Source organism: Pholcus phalangioides, unplaced genomic scaffold (assembly GCF_987345545.1).
Source record: "Pholcus phalangioides strain wild (caught in Gottingen) unplaced genomic scaffold, Ppha-v1.0 ptg000009l_1, whole genome shotgun sequence".
Classification (NCBI taxonomy): Eukaryota; Metazoa; Arthropoda; class Arachnida; order Araneae; family Pholcidae; genus Pholcus; species Pholcus phalangioides.
The window spans coordinates 40,199,608-40,216,219 of NW_028301602.1; the positions used below are offsets into that span (position 1 = coordinate 40,199,608).

General features: G+C 36.2%; 1 protein-coding gene across 3 annotated transcripts; it reads right to left on the bottom strand.

Moving 5' to 3' along the window:
• Positions 1 to 133: 133 nt before the first annotated feature.
• Positions 134 to 14,436, bottom strand: LOC149083063 (alpha-tocopherol transfer protein-like). Of its 3 annotated transcripts, none has more exons than XM_089236195.1 (6): positions 10,975 to 11,056; positions 9,089 to 9,299; positions 5,910 to 6,149; positions 4,466 to 4,647; positions 3,594 to 3,704; positions 134 to 342 (listed from the first exon to the last, which is right to left on the bottom strand). In XM_089236195.1, the coding sequence occupies exons 2-6, from the start codon at positions 9,261 to 9,263 to the stop codon at positions 265 to 267; spliced, it is 786 nt and encodes a 261-aa protein (XP_089092321.1). In that variant the 5' UTR covers positions 9,264 to 9,299; positions 10,975 to 11,056; the 3' UTR covers positions 134 to 264. The 3 variants fall into 3 exon arrangements, with proteins under 3 accessions (XP_089092321.1, XP_089092319.1, XP_089092320.1); XM_089236193.1 differs by lacking the exons at positions 134 to 342; positions 10,975 to 11,056 and adding exons at positions 1,978 to 2,254; positions 14,356 to 14,436; XM_089236194.1 differs by lacking the exon at positions 134 to 342 and adding an exon at positions 1,978 to 2,254 and having other exon boundaries at positions 10,975 to 11,069.
• Positions 14,437 to 16,612: the final 2,176 nt, after the last annotated feature.

The following is a 16,612-nucleotide window of genomic DNA, read 5'->3' on the forward strand; positions in this document are numbered from 1 at the left end:
AAGATGTTTAAAGTCTTTATTCGCGTATAACTTGTATGTAAAAATGCAACACTAAAGTAAACGTAATTTTGATTCTAAGCATCATATAAACAAAACAAGGCACGTTTTGGAATCACAACAAATAGGGCTTTTATAAAAAAAATGAAAATCCATGAAATCCTTCCAAAATGATGTTTTCAACGTAGTCGGATACCTTAAAAGCATCATGGGAATCCAGAAGAAACGATTTTTCTGAGATCCTTACATGGCAAATTCTCAAAAATTTCAACCAGATCGCATTTTTGTGAGCCCTCTCTTCTCTTGAGATGCCCGGTCGGGCCCATGCGTTACCACAGCTCTGAACTAGTAGAGTCATAAACATAAGATTAACACACACACAAACACATTGGTTATATTATATATGTGTATAAAGTGTCTTTCTAGGCTCTCTATTTATGATGAAGTTCTTGTTACGTCAATCATTCGAATTTCTTTCAGTGTTCAACCGGGGTGGGGGGTGGGGGGGGCGTGTTTTATCTTGATTTGACACTCGTACTCTATCGTTGAAACGGAACAATCGGATGAAACTGACTATTTAAGGATGAATCGGGAAAAGGACGAAACGAGATGCCTAGCCAGCGCGGTAACGTAATATCCACCTCTTTGTTCACTACATCTCCACTATATTCAAAACAGCACAACTGTATCCCACTTCTTAAGGTATGCCCGGTGATTTTTTAACTACTCTTTGGACTTTTTAATTTTCTGTAATTTTTGTAAATTTTCTGTAATTTTGGATATGCAGGGTGTCCCATCAAGACCTCCCAAACTCTGCACAGCCAGATTCTCCGTTTCGAATTTAAAACTTTACCTGTACGACACATAGTTTTCGAGAAAAATTCGAAAGAAAAGTATGACGTCATATCCGGTGCAAGGAAGAGAAAACATTCCACGGCGCGCTCACGCATGCCTCGATATGCGCTGTGGATATTTTGAATATCTTCCTATGCAAACATATGCAAATACCGATGTGTTCATGTTTCCAATAAAGTTTTTTTTTAATTGCGTCGGGTATGAGATCATACTTTTCTTTCGCATTTTTCACGAAAACTACGGGTCGTACAGGTACACAGTTCTGTGTTCAGCCTTGATGGGAAAACCTGCATATTTTAATAATTTTTTTTCTCATGCTTCATTTCACTTATATAACCTGAAGTTCTGTATATTTTCAAATGTTGTATCTCTTCAATATATTTTTTTCCTCATTTTTCTCTCCACTTTTTTTTTCCCCCGGTCCAGCGTGTTTTTTTTTTTGAGAAAGCAGGCGTCGGGAACAAGGGTCGGCATTTTTAGTGCAATCAGGCATAGCCACCCTTCAGGAACGCCTACTTTTTCGAACCATGAATGCTGTTTCCCCGATGACGACCCACTGCATAGGTTCTATTCCACTCTTGCATAAATTCCATCTTGTATATTTTTTCATAAAATAATTATCTTTTGTGCATATATGTTTTTTTGAATGAACAAAGTGAGTAGCACTAGCGCATTTGTCATTTAAAAAGCTATTTTTTAGCAATTTCTTCATTCTCTATCTCCATATCTCTCGATTTTTCACACTACAATTTTTGTTCCGGCCATATACATGTATATATACAGTCGAATCCTGTTATAACGAACTCCAAGAGAGACCGGAGAAATCACTTCGTTATAACGAAATTTCGTTATGAAGGAATTTCAGGTTTTTGCATTGCTCCTATATAAACTTAAAAGGGGGGATTAGAAAAGTGTTCGTTAAAACGAGATTTTAACTATAACGGTATTCGTTAAAACGGGATTCGACTGTATATATATGTTTCTTTTTCTTTATAATGATTACTATGTATGTAAATTAATGGAAAAACGATTTTTGAATAATGACTATTTATCGGTGTTCTGGATAAAACTGAAATGATCAGAAAACATGCACAAGAATCAGAAAATTTGCAGGAAAGAGCATGTAATTTCAAATACAATTTATTTTATGAATATACAGCTAAAACTTTTATTGATTTTTTTTTATCAGATCCGCACGCAAGATTAATCGTAATATTATTTATCAATGACGACCAGTGATTATTCGACGTTGCAATTCTGCCATCTTCTCGATAGAACTGTCGAATTCAGCTGCCCAATGGTCGTTAGTGAACGGTCCACCAGAACCACCGAATTCATCGGGTATCAAACTCATATCGTAATGCTTCCTCAGAGCACCTGCGCAACCTGAGTGCAGCACCAACTGTAAAAAATATTTATAATATCTTTTTTCTTCAGGTTTTTTACGTTTCCTTAAATATATACCAACACATTTATATTATATATTTGAATTTTTATTTGGTAAACTTCACCCGGCGGAAAAAGAATTAGCAAATAAAGACGTTTTGCTAAGTTTGTGGTGGCGCTGTTCGCATGAGCGCGTATTTGTTGGTGCTGTTATTCTCATCTATCTGTCGACACATCGTTTGCGCGGTTGCCGACAGCACCACGACAAACTAAGCAGAATTTGATAATTTTTTTTCTCTGCATAAAGTTTACTAAATAAAATTTCAAATATCGTATAAATGTGTTGGTATATAACCAGAGTAACAAAAATGTGGTGGCGCTTTCGTGGAGTGCGAATGTTTGAATGGATACATATATATGTCACACTCTGCACTTTCATATGTGTGTATAAATATATTCATGTCATATATTTGTAAAAATATAGGATTTTTTTTAATAACTTCAATCCATTGCGACTTACAGTCGTCCTTTATTTCGTCATAGGTGATTTTTCAGCAATTGTAGCCATAGTTAGCAACTTTACAAATTTTTCACAGTTTTTTTTTGCTGTAATTGGATATTTTACTTGCCTCTGAAATTTTTTTTGATTGTAATTGACAAAAATCGGTAATTTTGATTGTCTTTGGCAATGCTCCCGATTGGCGATGCCTCGTAAGGAACCCTATTTCCCGAAATATGATCGGCCCAGATATTTGCCGTGGTATATACTGACTGATACGTTGGATTGTCTCGATAATTTTCTACAGGAAAATTTTTCGGAGGTCGTCGGCACCATTGACTTGAACGATTGTTCAAGAAAATTATAACTTATGCCATCAAAATGGTTGAAACATAAGAATAGGCCATCGATAAATATCTTTTTGGAAGAGATGCATGTACACGTTTGTTAGTATTCTACAGCCGTGACTGAATAAATACTGTGGAATAATAATACCTTGATCTTTAGCCTACATCAGGGGTCTTCAACCTTTCAGGCACGGCTGGCCAAATTGAAACTGCTGAATTATTTCTTTCATTTATTCTAGAATTGTTCCTTGATTTGTTCGAGAAAAAACTGTCCTCTCAGGAACTCTAACCCCCTTTCTATAGATATCTTGATCTCTCCTTCGGCCCACATCCATGCTGCAATAATTCTAACAACAAAACATACACATTAGCCCTTTTACAGACTCAACCGATAGTTTTTCAATGTTTTCAACCGTTTTCTGAAAATGACCTGCGGGCCATGACAAAAAGCTCCGAGGGCCGTGCGTTGCAGAGACCCCTGACCCAGATAAAATACAGAAAATTCTTACTCGTTCCGAAAGCTTGCGAGGTATGAAAGGTTTCACTACAATATGACACAAACGGAATAGCCTCGATGAGTTGACAACATCTATTCTTGACAAACGGTAAGGAACACCATCCTAAAATCATTAAGATTGGATCAACACGAATACGTAGAATTAAAATTTTGTAGAATATGGTACAAATGAGAGTAAGATCAAACTGTGCTTTCGAACGACCCTATTTGTATGTACAGGGTGTCCGAAAAATTCGTAAATAGCTTAAAAATTCATAAAAAGTGAAGGAATTGGTATATTTGAATGCGGAATACGAAAAAGGTTTTTTCCACGGAGGGGGAGGGTTTTTTTTCATGCGAAAAAATTGTTCAGATTTTTGTTGATAGAGGGATCTGTAAGAAAGCAAACCACTGGGAATATGGAAATCAGAGTTCTATAAAATGCAGGGTTTACTACGATGAACAACTCATTTCTGAATTTTCCTGTTACTGCGGGTTTTATAAGGTTTTCATTGTGATGTTGGCATTGGTGGATGAAGCGCTATTGATGCAGTTGTTTTACCTCAGTCACGAATCACCGGCAAAAGCTTTACGAACGCGTCGATCGCAGAAGATGTTGAAGAAAAGTTTAATTCTAGAATTTTCTTTCGTGAACTTTATCGAAAAAAATTCAAACTAATTATTGTTTTCAACATCGAAAAAATCTCTCTCTCCGTTAGAATATTTTTTCCACAAGCCGCATTCAAATATACGGAGTGCTTTAATTTTTTAATGAGTTTTTAAACTGTTTACAAATTTATGGGACACTCTGTATAATATTCACATAACAGTGAATACTGAATAATTCCATCAAAATATCATAAATAAACAATGTAAATATATTACGAGCAGCTTAATGAGTGCCAGCCCGTACGAATTCACGTATACAAGTTCCTGAAGGCAGGTATTTAGACCATCAATTATCAGATTTATTCCGCAAGTCTGACTGCTGGGATCGTTCACCACGTGCAAAAGGCCAAACATCGCAGTCCGCATCGTTTCTAACCAGTTCACATCTTCACTATTACCTGAAAGAAATAGTTATTATATAAATAGACGATAAATTTTTTATAAAGATATCTAGTTTGCTTATATACTGCTAATATTAGCTTCTCAAATTTGAGGTTTGACAAATTTTATTAGCTTGAAGAACAATCAACCTGTTTAGGATGTCTTATACAGGCTGTCAAATCGTTCGCACAGTGGATATCTCGGCAACATTTGACATTGGAGACATACTTTCAATTACAAGAAGTTTTCAAGTGACGTGAGGTCATTTGAACTAAAAAAAAAAATGTCTTTAATTTTCCAAATGGTCTTATACTTGAAAACATTTATATAGATAAATTAACGTTTTATTTAGTTCCCTTATGAAAATAATGAGTGAAATGATTCATGGACCAGCAAAAACAAATAAAACGAAGAAAAAATTAAATAGTAAAAATAATAAAAGAAGACGTGAAAAATAAATGAATGGGAAAAATAATCCTCGTAACGACGGATGAAACAAGGAAAAATTAAAACATATATGGCACTGCGGTGTAATATTTTAAATCTAATCTAAAATAATGTAGTGGCAACATGAATTGGATGAAATGCTCCGCGGACCGGTAGGAATTTCCAACCGGTCCGCGCACCATCGATTGAACACCACTGATTTCGAGTTTGTATCAGACCTGTTTGCACAGGTCTTCAACTTTTCAGACACGTCGGCCGAATTGAATGTTCCCTCGATGTCCGAGCGCCACCAACTCGTGCAATTTATCCGAGGATGATGTCACTCTCCGCTATCCATACAAAGGTTTTTAACAGCTGGCTGATGCGAAGATATATTTTGGAAAGAGAGAAAATTCAACTGCCCCTGTGGGGAATCGAACACACGTCCCTTCACTTTCCGGGAAAGTGAACTCACTTTACGCAGGGGCAGTTGAATTTACTCTTTCCAAAATGTATCTTCGCATCAGCCAACTGTTAAAAACCTTTGTACGGATAGCGGAGAGTGATATCATCCTCGGTAATTATCCAGCCACCTCGTTGGGCATTTTGCCTGTTGTGGCGTTGTATTTGTATAATTATTGGGCGGTCGATAGTTATCACCTTGTATATATACATGCAAGTGAAATATATCAAAAGGCTGTACCAAAATTAAATAACGTTGTCAAAACACACACACACAAAACCGTTTTCTGAAGATGATTAACGGGCCACGATTGAAAGCTCCGAGCGCCAAATGTGGCCTATTGGCCATGCGTTGAACACCCCTGATATACAGCATCTATAGTGTACTTACCCATCCGGTATATAAGAGTGTATCGACCGTCTGAATCCCTGTATGGTAGGAAACCGCAAGCGGCTCTATTCAACACCCTTTTTGTCATTACAGGGTCGATGGGCCCGTACTTATCGTAAGCGTTTTGCATGCTTCTAACGAAGCTCTTAAGATGCTTGCAGCTGTCTTCAAGTCTAAACTTTTTCACCCTGAGGAATTTCAAAAGGTAATCGTCACTCTCGTAGAATTTCAGATTATTTCCTAGCAATAAATATATAAGAAATACAATTTAAAATCAATGTCATATACACAATTTTCAATCTGATGTTAGATTAAATTTAAAAAAAAAGAAGAAAACAGTCGACGCTCGTTGTAACGACTACACGTTACAGCGACCATTACATTACAACCATCAGTAGGAAAAGTCCCAAATTTTTTCATATAACGACTGACCTATGTTTTTTCATTCGATTTTGTGACTTTCCGATGTAACGCTCATTTTCCGTGGGACGATGGGTGTCGTTATAAGAAGCAAGGACTGTTTATTCCAAATACCCTGCAAACTTCATTGGCATGGCTAATTGATGAAAAATATCCATGATTATAAGGATTCCTATTTAAGGCATTTATGTGCGAAGAGACATTAATCAGAAAAATCAATCATCTCTGAAGATGTTTTGAACAAAATAAATCTTCCCGACAATATTAGTAATTTTTGTTTAAAGAAAAAAAAACATGCATAAAAATGATTCTTACAGCTTTAAATAATGTATTTGTTATATACAAACACATATTGGGCATCCATTTTTCCCTTACGTTGCGATTGCACAACACTTTTTGTTTTCATTTCCACGCAAATTATGTATTAAATGAAGATCTTTGGAAAATTAAAAAAGGTGTAATGTGCGAGGTCTTCAGCCTTTTTCTAGTCACGAGCACTGCCTTTATCATTAAAATAAGAGCACCATCGGGGCAAGTTTGACATACTAAAGCGTTGAAATCAGGATGATTTCAATCCTTCAATGCAGTTTGTGCAAGGTGTTCACTTGAGACGTTGATCAAGTGCTCGCGAGTACGAAATCAGTCATGAGCATCGAGCACTCTACGTGATTCAGGGAGCACAGTGGTGCTCGCGAGTAACGGGTTGAAGATGCCTGGTCTAATGAGTGACACAGTATTTTTTAAATTTGTTTACAAATAAATTTAATTGTTTATGACTTTTCAAAAATGAAATTTTTGGAAATTTTATCCCGATTTTCGAAGTGGAATGTCTCCCCTCCATAACCATGAAGAAAAATAATTAAAAAAAAGGAAAAAATTGTTTTTGTTTTTAATTTTTTTAGTCACTTGGTACATTAGTTTCCCTAAAATCATAACTAATTATTTTAATTAAATCAAGTTAATTAACGTATATTAATCGAAAAGTTAATTAATTGAAAAATTTACATTAATTACAAAGAAAAGCATGCGAAGTTAATGTCCATTTTTTTCAAACTTCTCAAATATGTTACAGCGTGCCAGGGCCGCCCTTACCTGACGTGGGACTCGGTGCAAAGATAATAGCTGAGCCAGAGGCGTCATAATAATTTCGAGGTCCCTTAGCCTCGATGTTATATATTCTGTTGAGATGGGAATCAGCATTCAGAAAGGAACAAATTATTACAAAATACACAGCAATGCTGAAAAATATAGACACGATTAAATGCAAATTAACAAAACAAAAAAATTAAAGAAAATTTCGAACTGAAGAAAATTCTGAACTGATGAAAGAAATAGTTCCAAAACCACATAAAGTTATGATCTGTATAAAGAAATTGTCTGAGAACAAATGAAAATTCTGAGAATAATTGGAAGAAATAATTCTAGAATTGATGAAAATTCATAATTCCGAAAACGATGAAAGTTTAGAATTTATAGAAGAAACAATTCCAGAATTGATAAAAATGCAGATTTTATTGAAGAAAATGATCCCAGAATTGTCCAAAATTCATTTATGAAAGGAATTACCATTATCCTCCCCGAAAAGCGGGTCCAGTGCGACCGCATATGTCGCAACACCCCTAACTCTTAAGGAGGTCCATCGGAAGTCCATACCAAGGACCTTTCCCTCTCGACCGTTGGTTATAGGAACATACTTTCCATTAGAAAAGTTCCCAAATGATATGCCCATTTCAGATGAGTCAAATCTTTTTGTTAGAAACGCATATATGTACTAAAAAAGACAGAATTTCATTTCTTTAAGTTCCCTTTTGTCCTCTACTTTCCAAGGAATATGTTGTTACCTCAAGCCTTTTTTTACATGTTAACTAGTTTGCTGCACTAGCCTTTCTATTTGCCCCACCAGTGAAGATCAAAAATTACCACTGGTGGGACAAAGCCCTTTTCTCGTTTTCTTTGAAGCAGCTTCAACTTCAAACTTTACCAATATGAAGGGAGGTGAAGAAAAAACGTACACAAAAAGATTTCGTCATTTTCAAGGCTGACTGGTCATTTTTTTTCAAGAAGAAAAAGGAAAGAAATACAAGATATAACAAGTGAAAAGATAAGTTTTCCAGCGACCAACTTCTCTGGAATAGGTCTTTCGCTCTCATAAAAAGTCAGATAAAGAATAGATGGAGGATGGCCGAGGCGAAGGATATGACCATTGATTGATTGATTTTTTTTTTATGCTCATTAAAGGGAAAACGATTGTGTTATGTAACCCTGGGAGTAGAAAGGATCTAAAGTTACCGGGTTGTCAACAGATGCCGGGGTTAACACATTCTATTTTAGATAAACACCAGTGTAGTAGCACAAAACCCATTCAAATTCGGACATTGGGTAGTCTTCGTATCCGAAGAGAGGAGAATGAAGAAAAAAAGAAATACAGTGGCTAGAGAGAACCCCGTTTATACGACTTTCGAAAGACCAGATCACGGCATAGTTTTTATTTAGCCCTGAATCTCCCATAATTTTTATTTATTTAACTATGATTCGGTGACCCCGAATCATAGGGATCGATATATAGGGGGACGGTGAAAGCCCGAATTTTGTACATTGACTGGGTCAACTGGGCAGGCCAGTTTGCGAAGTGGCAACACTTCAGACATCGGCAGTAACATATACACACATAATGCTAATTTCATAAAAATACAATCCACGAGGTATTAACACATATAACAGAGAATGTAATATAAAAGGATGATATTTAACACACACACTTTTTATGTATCCTCTGAGGAATGCCAGACCATGCAGCACTTTCTCGGGAGTCTCCCCCAATTCAATTCTAGCTTTTTCAGTGATTATTTGAAAGTCCATTTCTTTCCAAGATGGTGGAGGCATCGACTTGGTGGAATTCGAACCATTGCAGTCTTTCTCTTCAACGGACATCATTACTGCTTCTCAACCTTTTGCGAGACAGAATTTAGTCTGATATTGAAAATAATAATAATTGAAGATTCCAATTGCGTGAATTGAAAATGAATCATTTTTGAAGTTTTGAACCAGAAACGAGGAGAATCAACTTATTCGGAAATCTTCATTAAAGATAAGAAATTAAGGTCACTCTCTTAATGATAAAATTTACTCTTACCTGATAAAAAAAGACGTAAAAATCACTGATACGCATAAGGACTGAAATTTGTTTCATCGAAAATAAAATGCACAGTGTGTCCCATAAATTGTAGACGCTAAAAATTCATGAATCGGTGTTTGCGAAAAATCGTTATTTTATTCTTACGATGTTTTTTTTTCGGAACTGGGCACGATATATTCATCCCTATACATCCTTGCCAAGTTGGCGTATTTTTTTGTGATAATTACGGCCATTTATAATTAGCCATAGCTAATCATAATGATTATGGTTAGCTATGGCAACCCTAACGATCAAAGGAACCTGAATATCGATATCTTAGTGACCCATATATAAGGATGTATAGGGATCGACATATAGGGGACTGCCAAAGCCCGAATTTAGAACATTGGCCGAATCAACTAGGCTGGACAGCTCGCGAAGTGGACAACTGCGGAGTTTGGCAGTGACATATAATATATGTAACATATGGACAGTAACATATAATATAAATATTTTGCAACTACAACCTTTTGGCACATTTCACCTGCATATATTATATTCAAGTGAAATGTACCAAAAGGTTGTAGTTGCAAAATATTTACAACACATACAATATACATCTCATCAACCGTCCGTCGTAGGGGTATGATTCCATTCAAAAAATGCTCACCAGGCTTTCAAAGATTACCCTGTACCAGTTTTGAGAGTGAAAATACAGTGTGTAACAAAATGAAAAATCTAAATGTTTGTACGTTCCCCTGTCCTCTAACGTCGAATTATAAAGTTGTTGCCCTGTCTCTCCTGATAACAAAAAAAAAAATAATGTTTCTAAGTGCAATATTCACAGATATATTCGAATTTCGAAAGCGAAAGAAAGTTATGGAAGAACGGCAAAAACTAACGGACAACACTCCCCTTTCCCTCATTCATACTGTCCTTTCCCAACTTGGCTCCGATTTTTGAATCCGAATATCTCAGCTAATATTGCCCTCAAAACTTGGAATTTTTTGTTGCCCTCAGAAGAGACAGGGCAACAACGTTATAATTAGAAGTTAAAGGACATGTGGGACCGTATAAAAATGCAGATTTTTTTTTTTTTAATATTGTGACCCCTTTATTTTCAAGCTCAAAACTGGTACAAGATAATTTTTGAACGACTTTTGAGCATTTTTCAAAGTGGAATCATACCTCTACGATGGACGGTTGATGGGATAAAAGCCGCATTATAGTACTTACAGGAGTAAACTTACTTATAGTTTTTCATGAAAGCAGTATTACTTCAATACATTTATTTTATGTGTGATTTTTGTGACTTGGAGCATTCTCAACCCTGTATTTTAGCAGTATAATTCAAAATAGATTTTCTTTTAAATGATCTTTCCCGCTTTCAATACTTGTCATTAACTATGAAAAAAAAAATATTATGAGCTCGAAAAAAAAAATCGAGCATTCAAGGGTTAATACATTGCTAATTAAATTTTAGTTGAAGTATTTTTTGCAAATATTAATCAATAACACTGAATGGCTTACTTATTTTTCAATGTTGTCTCAGTCACAGAAGTCCTCGAATGAATTCGTAAGTTCGCGATCGGGGGAGGAAAACAATAAAAACAATATTTCTAGGCATCAATATTCATTTTAGAAAATATTTATATATTCCCAATATCTCTATGTGTGAGAGTTTAAACTTCCAACTCGCACAAAAACAAGCTCTCCCTCCCCCCCCCCCCCGCTAGAAACATACAATAGAAAATTTAAATTAAAAAAAAAGAAGCCTTTTTTCGTACTCAATCAAGGAATCGCTGTGCAATGCAGAAAAACAACGAATTATAAGTTTCATTTTTTTCTATCAGACCATCTTTCCTCTATGTTGTCTGAATTCAAAATTATTTCCTTTAACGTTTTACCTAATGACGATATACAGGGTAATTCAAAACTCGACGTACAAACTTTTAGGGGGAGAGAGAAAACAAACACAGAAACAACAAAACAGAACCACATAAGAATGTATGACCGGATGCAGAAATGACAAGGCAATAATGGAATCATCGAATGCGTGCAGTGATCCATTGTCTCATTTGGCGTATGACAAGTTGCTCAATTCTGTTGCAAAAAGCAAAAACGTTAATTTTCATCCAACAGTGCGATGAATTACAAGATCATATCTCTCCCTATACAGGTCCCCATCCACTGTTTCTTAAAAGAAAATGGACCCACACTTTCCTACGGCGTGAATTCAGTTCAGTTCTACAATTCAGTTTTTTTTAGTTTCTTTCCTTTAGTTGACGCAGCCCATACTGGCTCAATAGAGATGGACGTCCACTTCGTCTGCGGTCTTCAGCATTTCTAGTTTCTCGAAAATGAACACCAATCGGAAGAATGTTGTCGTATTGAGCACAGAAACATTTTTTAATTCACTTTTCAACGCTTCAATAACGGCTTCAAACGGCTTTTAAACGCCTCAATAACGAACGAGTTGAAAAATATTGTTCAATCATAAAAATTCTTTGCTTCTGGCAAGAAACCATTTACATCATACAACAACAAAAAAGAGCCACCGAGAGTATCAGTGCACATGGAAAATTAAAAACAAGGGCTTTCCATCTTGAACAGTATAGTGCTGCTGTCTATGAAAAAACTACATTTAGAAACAGTAGAATTCGAGAAATTAATTTTTTTTATAACGGGTTGCATGGACCACCCTGTATTAATAGTAATGCAATACGAATAAAAAAAGTGATAATAATAAGTGATAATAATTTCGCTATGCACCACTTGTACACACGATTTGCATCCCTTCTTCAACTTCCTTGTCGACTATGTTTAGGGAAAAATAAAACAGTTGTTTGCAAACTTTGTATGGTTTTTTTTTCCCCCTACAAAATCATGTTGGTTGTAAAATCAGTTTAACTAATTTTTGATTCCGTCTCCGTCATAGAGGCGGAAGAAATATGAGTATTAATATCGATGACTTTTATGAATTTACTAGCAAAATAACCGGTGCTGCCCGGGTTTTCTCCATATACTGAGTGCATTAGACAAACCATTGTAGAAGGATAAACACGTGTAAAACTCATTGTTTGTAAACCACGGCAACCAAAGTAAACCTTTCCACATTCAAAGTTTTTGAAAACTGACTTTACGTAAAAATTAATTCAGGAAATAAAATTTAATTGCGCCTGTGCAGGAAATCGCACCATCGTTCCCTAGCAAGAAGGACGAATGCACTGGACACACTTACATTACAGAAGCAACGAACAGCATTTCTTTCCTTGGAACAGTGGTGCACAACCTTTTCTGTCTGCGGGCTAGATCTGCGATATTGCTGCTACCAATACATTAACAAGGGAAACTGGTAAACTGGCTTGCAATAAACCATATCGGTTCTCTGGTTCAGGAGAAATATAGTCTTTTGTGTTTGCAATGCATCACTGAAATCAGCAGAAATGAATTACCTTTTTTGGGTTTTGTTAATACAATTGAATAATCGACGTTAAATTTACCCAAAATTCCAAAGAAGAAAGAAGATATTGAAAAACTCCTTATAGCGGGAGTTTTCAATATTTTCTTCTTTGTTTCTGTTACTGATGAAGGAACTTCATATAGTTCCGAAACGCGTATAGCCGTGTTCGTTTGGAATTTTGGATAAATCTAACGTCGATTATTCAATTGTGTTACTGAAATCAGCGTTTGTCGAAGTAGATATTCAATGAAAATTTGGAATTGGCGGTTACAGGTTTTTTGGCGACAATTTCATTTTGCACAAAAAATTCTATAAAGTGACACACTACCTCTATCTACAGGATATCCGTATTTAATGGCGAGCTACAAGCGCTGAGAGATCGGTGAAGTGAAAAGTCGAATTGTCGCCGAAACCTACTAAAATTACTTCGACGAACGCAGATTTCAATGATGTATTGCTAACAAACGACTAAATTTCTCCGGAACTAGATGACCAATATGGTTTATTCTAGACTCTTTCGAAAGCTGGTGGAAAGGGTAAGTTTTTGGCAAATTTGACCGATTGTAGCTAGAAGGGTGTTTACGGAATCAGCAATTAAAAATTTTGGTGACAATTCGATTTTGAACTTCGCCAATCTTTCAGCGCCTTCAGCTCGCCATTAAATCCAGACATTTCGATGAAATTGGTGTCACCTTATAGGACTTTTTCTTGTTTCAAAATCTTGCGCTCAGTTTGAGTGAGGTCTTTCAGAAACTCCACAAATTATGGTTTTTTTCAGACCTGCCGCACTTTTTTTTTCCATAATCGATTTATCGCTTCTACCACTCACAACCGTAACATACACCTCGTACACATTCTTTTGCGGATTCTTTTACGAATCGGTACATGAATGTGTTGTGTGGGAGGAGTTCATATGCGTGGCCCCAATATATTTACGGCGGCAGAGTTGTGCTGGTTTCGTGTTGTTGCTGGTGCTGCCACCTGCTTTCCATATTTTTAAATGAAGATGATAAGAGCTTGAATTTTACATGTTATATAAGCGCAAACTGCGCACATTATAGCGACCAATCCGACAGACTGGTAAGATAAGTCCCAAATGTTTTCATATAGCGACTGTACTGTTTTCTTTTCAATATAACGGCTATCCGATATAACGCCCATTTTCATACTAACGAACTGGATCGTTATAACAAACGTCGAGTATAATATGTTAAGATCTGCTTGCTCTCTGTGGAGAGACTTATTCAAATTGGGTGTTTTGTACAGTTTACCACTGTGCCGACAACGAACTCGGATCCTTACAACAAGATTCCAGCACGATGCCCGCACCTCGCACCGCTCAGAACAGGGAAGCTTGAATTATTAACACCTGCACTTATTGGCACACTGATAATAAACACGGTATTATAAGCACACGAAAAGAAGAAAAATAGGAAATTTGTTCAAACCTTTTCGTTTAATCTTCTCTATTCTTTGTTGTCCTGAATACAAATTTTCCTGCCGAAACCGAGAATCAAATCGCTAACTTCTTATTCCCTAGTCCATAACCATATAGTATACACGGATTGACAGCATCTTCTGGAGGCAGAAAAACCCAACTCCCTATTCCTTCAAAGATTCATCCACTTACAACAATAATAAGGTACTAAGTAATCAGATGGAATGATGGGTGCATTCATTTCCATCGCGTCCTTCATTTTCTCCTTGAAGAGAAAATCTATTTTCATATTACCCTTGTGTGGATAATGTTCTTCATGAAAGATACCTGATACGTTTTATCCTTATCGCTATGGTTGGAGGAGTGTTTTTTTCATCAAAAAACAACGTAAAAATGATGGGAATCTTTATTCATTATATGGGATATCTAGATTTCATGGTCGTCTGGTCTTGGGGTGTGAATGAATTTGGTAACTCAAGACTGATCTGATTGTTAAGACGATGACGATAAGAACAGTATTTCTACTTAAAAAAATTGTCGAAGTAATGATAATGGGCAATAAAATGCGATTTAAGGGATTAAATATCATCAAGATTTCAAACAGGTTCATCTTATGCATCTTTCAGTCATTGAACTCCCATTTGAAAATGTCTCTATTCAGAGAGCAGGATGACCTTCAACATAATAGTTACAAAACGTGAAAATTCGAGCGTATGCCATCTTCACTTCAATACATGGCAGATGACAGCACTAGTAAGAACACGAAAACAAGCATAATTCTGACAACATAAATCCGTTAGTGCCACTTACAACAATTTCCTGCATGTAACCGTTTCCTTAGAAATTCCACGGCGGAATGCGTACGAAGTGTATGTACGGTTAAGTAGGTAAGTTATTGAACAGAGATCCCATTTATACGTAATAGTGGTGGTTGGTCAAAGTTGGTTTCCTGCGGTTTTCCAACTTCGACTGGCAAATGCGAGCCGGTCCCCCATTTGAAAAAGTCACTCCGCACAGAGAAATGGCGGACCTGCTTCGTGATGCAAACATAACATGGAAATTAAAGCATTTGTCATATTTACTTCAAAAATATGAAGGACAGGTGACATCACCTGAAGTATGAGTCTGACAACATAAATACGTTAGAACAACGCATATACACACAACACTTTCCTGCATGTGCCAATTTGTTGGAAAATCCCAGGCGGAATGTTTACGAGGCACATGTGTGGTCAAGTAGCAGCCGTAGTCATTGAATTCCCGTTTGAAAATAATCTCTACGCAGAGGGTAAAACAGACCTTTAACATGATACCTACGTTACATGGAAATTCAATCATTTATTATGTTTACTTCAAAATATCATTAAAGCATAATAAGCCATGATTATATCATTTTCTGTATGACTGTTACCGCTATTGGACGTATTGGAATTTTCTATAGAATTATTGTCCGTCCTTTGATCAATAATATTTAACTTCTATACTCGACCATATTCATCCCGCGGTTGGAAGATTATAATGGGACTCTTCTCTTATAGTTTCGGAATTTTTCCTTTCAATGGATTCTTGCTCATCCCTATTTCATTTTCGTCTATAAAAAGCAGGTCATCCCAAGAAATAGAAAAATTCTGTGGGGAAACTTGCGGTTCGGTGTCTTTGTTGTCCCTCAGGTCATTTGTAGCTGGTATTGTTATTTTTTGGATATTGATATGAATAGAGAAACTCGGAGATCCAAAAAAGGCATTGTCGTCATTGTTGCGTTCTGTAGCGTGCGGTATTTCCGTATTTTCGTCTTCAGTCGTTTCTTGTCCTTCGTCTGCGGAATTCTCATCATCTATTATTTCCAGGTAAGGTTCGTAGGGTCTTTCTAATTGAATTTTCGTTAATCTGTCACTATAAGTACGCATTTATTAGGTTTCTCTGGTTTATGAATATGTTTTATAAAAATGGTACTGGTGGTTTTTGTTCAACGATACTGTAAGGACCTGAAGATAATCTACATAATTTACGATTAACTCCTTTCTTAAATAAACCCCTGGATTATATAAATAATCCACATCACCTACTTTTAACTTTTTATTGAATACAGTTTTTTCCTGATACTGCTCTTGTTGCTCAGCCGCTGCAAGCATATTTGTCCGCACAAATTCCTGCGCTCTTTGCAACTTCGGCAACAGTTGAAGAACATAATCTTCATGCATATAGTAATTAAAAGTTTGAGGATCTTTTAGTAATTCCTCCGATGTATTCGTGTCTTTCCCGAAAAT

Coding starts and splice junctions, on each gene's coding strand:
- LOC149083063 (XM_089236193.1), bottom strand. CDS start 9,263: ATGATGTCCGTTGAAGAGAAAGACTGCAATGGTTCGAATTCCACCAAG. Junction 3,705..4,465: donor TGGCACTCATTAAGCTGCTC/GTAATATATTTA, acceptor TAATGATTTTAG/GATGGTGTTCCTTACCGTTT. Junction 2,255..3,593: donor CTCGCAAGCTTTCGGAACGA/GTAAGAATTTTC, acceptor TATTTTTTACAG/TTGGTGCTGCACTCAGGTTG.